Source organism: Hipposideros armiger, unplaced genomic scaffold (assembly GCF_001890085.2).
Source record: "Hipposideros armiger isolate ML-2016 unplaced genomic scaffold, ASM189008v1 scaffold_4, whole genome shotgun sequence".
Taxonomy (NCBI): domain Eukaryota; kingdom Metazoa; phylum Chordata; class Mammalia; order Chiroptera; family Hipposideridae; genus Hipposideros; species Hipposideros armiger.
In genome coordinates this window covers 5,630,600-5,639,079 of record NW_017731354.1, presented here as the reverse complement: position 1 = coordinate 5,639,079, position 8,480 = coordinate 5,630,600, and the positions used below count along the sequence as shown (strand labels likewise).

The 8,480-nt window shown below is 53.1% G+C and overlaps 1 protein-coding gene across 4 annotated transcripts in view; it reads right to left on the bottom strand.

Annotated features, from left to right (window-relative positions):
• The window catches only part of NOD2 (nucleotide binding oligomerization domain containing 2), a 30,849-nt gene extending 23,614 nt beyond the window's left edge, over window positions 1–7,235 (bottom strand). For 3 of the 4 annotated variants that reach the window (XM_019643688.1, XM_019643693.1, XM_019643699.1), the window contains exons 1-2: window positions 7,174–7,235; window positions 1,633–2,099 (exon numbers count right to left, since the gene is read on the bottom strand). In XM_019643688.1, the coding sequence (XP_019499233.1) occupies window positions 1,633–2,091 (459 nt within the window). In that variant the 5' untranslated portion in view covers window positions 2,092–2,099; window positions 7,174–7,235. Of the gene's footprint in view, window positions 1–1,632; window positions 2,100–7,173 lie in introns of those variants that run through there. The other variant, XM_019643716.1, reaches the window with a different exon arrangement.
• Between the last annotated feature and the right edge of the window lie 1,245 nt (window positions 7,236–8,480).

Here is an 8,480-nt window from a genome sequence, read left to right as displayed (position 1 = left end):
GGACGCTTGGGTTCTCAGCTGTCTTCTCGAAACCCTTCAGAGCATCCAGACCAGACCACACTGTTGAACACTCAATCAGAGATGACAAGACACAGACTTGTAACTTCCCCTATGGGCCGATTCAATACCCCAACAGATCACAAAAGACCAAGGTAGGTACAATAACCAACCTATCTTGTGCAATCCCCACAGGTCCAGGCTCAAGGAGACGGTGCTCGGCGAACAACTGTAGGTTTCATGAGCACTAATAAGAGAGGACCACATCATGTCTGCTCTGTAGGTACTTGGTCACCTTGAGCCAGCTTTGAAACAGCCTTGAAGACAGACTGGTTTATTCCACCAGACTCAACCTAGGTTTACCTAAACTCACTTGACACCAAGTACATTTTTTTATAAAATAGACAAAAATAAAAACTAGAAAGTCCCCCAAGCCAGCCCATCCTAACACTGCAATGTACTTCAAATTCATTCATTCAATAATTCATGTATTTCATCAGCAAATACTTATTGAGTGCCTACTATGTGCAAGGCATCTGAGCACAATAAGCTTTAAGACAGAGCCTGGCACGTAGTGGGCATCTAAATAGATTCTGGCTGAATAAATGAATGAATAAATTAATGATGAATGAAAGAGTCAAGGCCCTAGTCCCAGCACTGGCCCTCTCCTTAACGACTGTGCGCTCACTCAAACCACTTTTCTGGGCCTCAATTTCCCAATCTATACAATGGGATGTTAATGACTATTCCATCTGCATGAAAAGAAGCCCGAGAGTCACTGTTTGCAGGGGGGAATAAGAGAGAGAGTTTCAAAAATGTCCAGTAGATACCTTTGCGTTCTTGTGGAATGGCATTTTTTTTTTTTTAGCTGAGCCATCCTGCCACCTGTTGGCAGCTCAGCGGCTGCTCAGCTCGGGCCAGGACTCGAACCGCTGTTGCTCAGAGCTCACACTCTTGAGCAAGCTCTTAACCAACTGAGCCATTCAGCTAACCCCTGGAATGGCATTTTTGAAGGCACTTATATTCTTACTCCGAGCGTCTATGACGCAATGCAATTTCATATCAGAAATCCTACGTGGGCATTTAAACTATATTAGCACACAGTGTGCTATGTTATTAAATGCAGATTTAATTTAATGAATATTTATGATCTGTTGAGCTGTTCATTGAAAACAGACAGCAATAAAATTGTACAGTATAAAATGTCATAACAACAGAACTGACAGCAGCCAATGGTATGTGAATGGGTGCTTAGTACGTGCTTGACACTGTTCTAAGTGTTACACAAATCAGCTCATTGAATTCACCCAAGAACTTGACTGCGCCTTTACAGATGAGGCAGGAGAGATTAGGGATGGAGAGTTTCCATGAAGAGGCCCACAGACACACAGAGCCAGTACGAGCCTGCGTGATTCTTGGGGAATCTGCCCTTGGCCACTGGGCAACACTTCCTCTCTTTAGAAGTGGTGTGATACCAAAACCCAGAGCAACTCTGACCCGCCTGGCTACCTTTGGGGGGCATCCCATGGCTCATGTCTCCCCAGAGGACCGACTTCATGAAGACAAAGTAGCTCTGGCGACGAAGCAGCACCCCTTTTCTGTGAACTCTGATGACACAAGACGGAAGTACCTTACCCGCTGGGATGACGTGAAGATGGGCAGCCTGATTTCATCACACTCATATGGGCTGATGAAACCCCGCTCCTTTGCCAAGTCCAGCACACCCTCCACGTGGCTGTAGAGTCTCCTGACAATGGCTGGCCGGTGACTCTGCAGGTCCTGGGCTGAGTGTGGTGAGTGGGGGTCCCAGTGGTCACATAGCTTGGGGGACTGGCTGTCGGCCCGGGCCTCCTGCACAGCTGCGATGAGTTGTTCACAGCCCCAGGCACCCTTCCTCCACACAGTGTCCAGAAGACGCCTGGCCAAGTGGGAGAGGGGCTGGCCCAGGAGGCTGAGGCCCTCATAGTCTTCCCAGGAAAGAACTTCCCAGGACAGCAGCCAGTCCAGGACACTCTCAAAGCCCTCCAGGGACCCCGAGACCAGCAGCTCCACCAGCTGACTCCTCTGCGCCTGGAAAGCCTCCTGCGTGCACATTTCACAACCTGGGGAGGAGAGTGAGGTCAGGGCATGACTTCTCCAGAAACAGGGATGGGGGAGGGGGAGGCAGTGGGGTGGCCAGTCAGCTCTACCCCAGGTCCAAGCTCTCCATGGAACAGACGTGCAAACTGAGGCCCAGAGAAAGCATGAAAGTGGCTCAAGTTCTCACTGAGCGTTTGAAGCAAGCAGGAGTTAAATCAAGATCTCTGGTTCCCATATCCGGCTTCATCCCCGGCTTAAGAAGGTTCAAAGCGTTTGAGCTAATATTAAGAGCAATGTCTCCCAAGGGACCCGGGAGTTCTCTTTGAGGCAGTGGGACAGGGCGCTTTCATGCTGGCTGGATTCCGGCCACAGCAGCTCTCTCTCCGATAGCTCATGTTCATTAATCTCATCCAAAATGCCAGGCACCATTCTAAGTGCTCTCCTGTGTGAATTCATTTACCCTCCCAAGCACTCTGAGGTAGATGCTACGGTCAGCCCCTTTTTACAGGTGAAAAGCCTGAGGCACAGGGAGGCTAGGGGACCTGTACAAGGGTTCACAGCTAGAGGAGGTGGAGCTAGGATTTGAACCCAAGCAATGCAACTCCGGAAGTATGCCTTTCATTCCGATATATTTGGGTTCCCCACAGGGGCCTCGAGCCCGTGCCTGTGTGGGTAACCCTCTGCTATCCCAAGGGGCAGACCCAGAATGATGCTATAAAGAGCTCAACCCAGGCAAAACGAAACGCATGGTGGAAACTAAGTAGTTCCAAAGTTCATGGGAAGTACTGCCAGCTTCCTCTCTGCCCCTGGCCCTCACCGCCCTTCCACTCCCTTACCACCGCACATCACATGCTGTCACTTCTGTCCAGGGCTTGCTCTGGACTCAGCCCTCAGCCTCTGGGTTCTGGGAAGTGAGGGGACGAGGTCTCTCAGAGCTTCAAGCCCTAGGAGGGTCCCCAAGCAGCAGAGAGCATCTCTCATCAGAGTGGGGTCTGCGATTGTCACAGGGTCCTGGAGCAAGGGCTGGTGCAGTGCCCAGAGAAAATGAAAGTGAAAGGATGTAGGCATGGAAAAAGAAGAGGCATGTCTGCTTCCTTTTATAAAACGGGGACATTCCCAGGCACTCAAAGGAGCAGACGCCAAGGAGCTGGGGGATTTTGCAACTTTCCGACTGGTTGTTTACATGTCTCCCTCCCTTCTTGACCCAAGTTGAAGCCTGAGTCTTACTCACCCTGGCATCTCTAAGCTTGGCACCTGGCGGGGCCCTGGAGAGGCACAGTGGGGATGCTCATGAATAAACAATCCACGGAAGGAGGAGAGGGGCTGGAACATTCTGTGCCTGTCTTCATACAGCAGCCAAGATAAGGGGAAGGGGAAATCTTCAACTCAGAACGCTGCCGACACTTAGGCTGGAGCCTGGTGTCAGCGCAATGAGGAAACTGAGGCAGCGAGGCTGCCTGTGTGTCTGGCTGCTTAGGAAGGAGAGCATCCCCAGTACAGAGGCTGCAGTAAATCAGGAGCTAAAACAGTTGTCTCTGGCCAAGCAGGCCTCCCCACTGTGCTCACTGCCAAACAGAGGCGTTGACGGGGTAGAGGTGGGGAGGAGGGAAGGGGAGAATAGCAAGGGGTAGGAGAGCTCTGGGCTTGGCCCTGGAGGGGTTCTCAGCTGTGGAAACGCCAGCACCCCCAGCACCCATGCCCAGATCCTCGGGAAAAGAACTTCCCACCCGTCCCTCGTGGAACGGCCCAGAAGTGCAGTCAGTGCTCTCCCTCTGACCCAATACATGCAGGGCACGTGGGCGGCCAGGAATGAACGAAGTTGAAAAGCAGAGACAGGACAATGCCTGCTCCTGTCACCCACAGGATGCCTAAGGGTGGACAGCTGTACTCCCCTGTACGTCCGGGGAGCCTGGACTACCCTCTCCCTCATCAGAGCTCATCAGGCTTGGTGGAGCAGGCCTGGCAAGTCATCTCAGGCAGACCTGGGGCAGGAAAGGCCAGGCCAAGTGACACAGGACTGACAGGCCCAGATCTGCCCGGGGAAACTCCAAAAGGACGAGCTGGAAGCCAGAGTTGGCCAACCAGCTGCCCAGAACTAGGTAACTCTTGGCAATACTGACACAAAGCCTTGTGGGAGACCCCATGGGGACCTGAGACACCCCCACAGATGAGGTCATCCACCAGGGGACAGGCTTTGAGAAAGCAGGGCCCTTCCTGAGCGCACTGAGTCTGGGGCACCCTTCAGCTGAAATCTCAGCCTGCTGGGCCCCTCCCTGCAGACAGGAGAAGGAGGGAGGCTCCAGGAACCCCAGCTTTTGAACCATCCTGGCTCTCCGTTGGGGCCAAGCTCCCCCTGGGGCACTGAGTCCATCCCTCTCGGCCCTCGCAGCCATCCTCCATTCTGGCCCCTTCGCCAGGCTGCTCTCCAGGAGAGTGCTTCCCACCAGCACACAAACAGACTGTAACTTCATCCCAGAAGCAAAGCCCTCTCTCCACACCCACTTCCCTCTGGCTCCAATCCCATTTTTCTGTTCCCCTTCACAGCAGGACTCCTTGTCTGCTGTCTGTACTGCTGTCCCCAAGTCTTCTCCTCCCAGCCCTTTCCTAACCCCCAGTTGCTTCTGTCACAGTCACCTCCGCATTGCTTGATTGTCAGCCTTCACCTTGTTTGCTCTGTCAAAGGCATCTGTCTGCATCACTCCCTCCCTCCCTCCTCCTTGAAGCACCTCCCTCATTACCTCCAGGACACCCTCACTCTCCAGCCTCTCCTCCCATCTCACTGGCTGCTCTTTCTGTCTCCTTGGCTGGTTCCTGATGCCGGGAGCCCCAGGGCTCCCTGGTTGGACTTCTGTTCTCCATATCACTCTCGCCCTAAGTGAACTCACTGGCTCTCACAGCTTTAAATACCACGTATGTGGTGATGTCATCCAAAATTTTATTTCCACCTCCAACCTCTGTACGGCACTTTTCCCGATTGCCTACCGGACATCTTCACGTGGATGCTAATGGGTATCTCAAACTTAACAAGCACCAGACCAAACTCCAAATCTTCCCCCTAAACAGCTCCCATCTCAGTCAATGGCAGCTCCAAACTTCCAGATATTCAGGCCAAACCCCACCCTCCACCCCCTGTCATCCTTGACCCCCCATTCCTCTTGCACCCCTATTCCTATCCACCCTACTACCTTCAAAATATATCCCAAATCTAATATTTTTCACCACCTCTATGCCATGAGTATGAGCCCCCATGGCCTCTGCCCAGAATGACAGCAGTGGTCCCCTCACCGGCCCCCCCTTCTGCTCTCACCCCCTATAGCCTATTCTCCCGTCCACAGCCAGGTGAACCTGCTCACCCCCAAGTCAGAGCAGGTGATTCCTCTGCTCAAAGCCCTCCGGTGGCTCCCTTGGCACTCAAAGGGAAAACCAAAGCCCTCCCAGGGGCCTTCTAAGTCCAGTCCTGCCTCCCAGCCCGTACCTCTCTGTATTTCTTTCCCACTTGTCCCCTACCAGTTCTTCACCCACCCTGCTCCAGCCACACCGTCCCCCAGCCTTGTTCCTAGAGGAAGACTCCTGCCTGTCATGCTTCTGCCTGAGGGCCTCTGCACGTGCTCGTCCCTAGGAGGGTGCACTGTCCTTTCCCCCAGATGTTCACAAAGCTTACCACCCTCCACCTCCTTCAAGGCCTTGCTCAGTTGTCACCATCTCAGAGAGGCCATCCCTGACTATGCTCTATAAAATTGCAGTACCAGCCCCAACACCTCAGCCCCCTCACCTGCTTTACTTCTCACCACCTGACGTATTATGGATTCACTTATTGGACTCATCTCTAGAATACGAACCCCATGAGGGCAGGACGTTTTGCATGGTTTTGTTCATTGCTGTAGCCCCAGTGTCTCAGCCAGTGCATTCATAAAGATTGTTTGAATGAATAATAGAATAAATTTACTTTGTTTGGCTCCAGGAGGCAGAAGTAGAACTAAAGGATGGAATCTGCAAGCCACAGGTTTTAGCTAAATGAAACAAAAGCTGCAGGCTGCTGAACAGCACCTCGTAAGTAACGAGTTCAACATCACTGAGCATACACAGCAGAGGGCTCCTGCACTGGGTGGGAGGCACGGAGCTAGATGGGGTCCCTTCCAGCCTCAGATTGGCAAAGGGGACTTGAATGGCTGACAAACTTACGGGCCGGAGAGCAGAGGCAATGGAAATGTCACTCTGGTCTTCATCAAGGGATCAAGGGATGGGTGACATGGCAGGCTTTCCCCCTCCATGGAACAAGGACCCTGTGACCAGGGAACAGCCCATGGGGAGACCAACGCCATGACAGGGAGAAGCCCAAGGGCTCAGGAAGAGGGAGAGAAACCAGGGCCAATTCAGAGCCAGTGATCCAGCTGTGGGAGGCCCGCCCTGAGGGGACCTGGGGGGCTTTTCAGTGCTGGAAAGCAAGTAGGACCAGATAGCTGGCCCCCAACATGAGGAGCAAAGGAGAAGGCCAATGACACAGAGGATGTGGTGCTGGCCAGGCCCTGATATGGGCCTGTCTGGTAGGGATGGGGGTGAGCCATCCAAGGCGGAGGAGGCCGGAGATTCCCATAAGAGTCACAAGGCTGCAGGACGTGTGAGCCACCATCCAGGTCCTCTGTCACTGGCACCCACCCATTCACAGGCATGGTGAAGACGGGCAAACTGAGGCCCGCAGAGAGGAAGGGACTCAGAGAACAGGCCCCTCTGAGACCTGGAGCCTGGCCTCATTCCCAGGTCAGCCTAGTGCCTCGGTCGGGACTTCTCATCTAACTGGTTCTCCCTCCACACTCCGCACCGCCTCCAAATCACTGCCTCTCTCCCGACCTCAAAGGCTCCTGGGGCCCAGAAACGCCCCCAAGCCTTCTCAGCTTCTGTAGTCACAGGCCTCCAGGGGGCTCCCCAACCTCGAGACGCCCCCTTTCCGTCTACCTCCCATCTAGATCCCCGGACCCCCCAAGGAGAAACCGAGGCAGCCTCTCCCTAAGCCCACTGGCCAGGACGGCTCTGAAGCCAGGTGTCTGAGTCCTGGGGGTGGGACTCAGTCCTGGGGGAGCTGGGCTCTGGAGCACTCACCTCGGGGCCGCAGGGTCCGGATTCCTCCGCACTGTCGGAGGCAACACGCACGGCTAGGTCCTGGCCGGGGCGGCTCCAGCGCTCAGCCCCGCCCCCGCCTGACCCCTCCCCGCTCTCGGTCCCGCCCATCGGCCCGGCCAGCCAAGTCCCTCCTGTCCGGGCGATCCCTCCCGCGGCACCCGGGTTGCTAGGAGCTCTTCTTAGACTGGGAGGGACAGCTGGTAGGGAAGAGGCAGACTGCCTGTAGGGCTGCACCGCCCTGGCTGTGTGACCCAGGCCAAGTGTATCCCCCTTTCTGGTCCACCTTTCAACTGGAGGGAACCTGAGAGTCTCGCAGGACAAGTCCCCCTCCCAACTCTGTCTCTCTCTGTCTCTCTCTGTCTCTCTCTGTCTCTCTCTGTCTCTCTCTCTCTCTCTCTCTCTCTCTCACACACACACACACACACACANATGCAAAACTAGACCCATAATTCACCCAACATACACCAAACCTACAGCCTTCCTCGTCTTAGCTAATGTCAATTCCAACCGTCTGGCTGTTCAGCCTGAAAGTTTGGGAGTCACCCTCAATGCCTCTCTGCAATCCACCAGCAAATCCTGTGGGCTCCACCTTCTAAGTGTATCCAGGACATCACTGTCCAGTAGAAATATAATGCAAGACATGTGTCATTTTTAATCTTCTAACAGCCACATTTTTAAAACTAAAAAGAAAAAAATAGATAAAATTAATTTTAATCAGAAACTCAGCCACTGAAGGAAGGCCACCAACTTAGAGAATCAAAGCCAGAGCTCACAGGAAGCTCAGAGAGAGCTGGATTCTAAAAATTTAAGCCTCAGACAGCCCAGTCCCTTTGAAACCTGCTGGAATCCTCATATCTCTTGTCTGCCATCCTTTCCACGAGCTTGGTTCAGTTCCAGCCCTCAACGTGTTGCTGTCTCCCTAGCTCTTACTTCAGATTCTTAGCTCATTAAAATACAGCCTTTCTTCTTTCCTAAAATAACCATTTAAGGTTATCCATTTCCCTCTATGTTCTGCTTTAGCTGTATCCCATAAGGTTTTATAAATCATCTTCTCATTATTATTTGGTTCTGAATATTTTCTGACTTCCCTTGTGATTTCTTCTTTGACTCATGAGTTATCCGATTTTCTTTTCTTCAGTCAATCCAAGTACATCCTCTATTCATGACCTGTCTCTTCTGGGCCCTTGGTCTGGACGCTTGGGTTCTCAGCTGTCTTCTCGAAACCCTTCAGAGCATCCAGACCAGACCACACTGTTGAACACTCAATCAGAGATGACAAGACACAG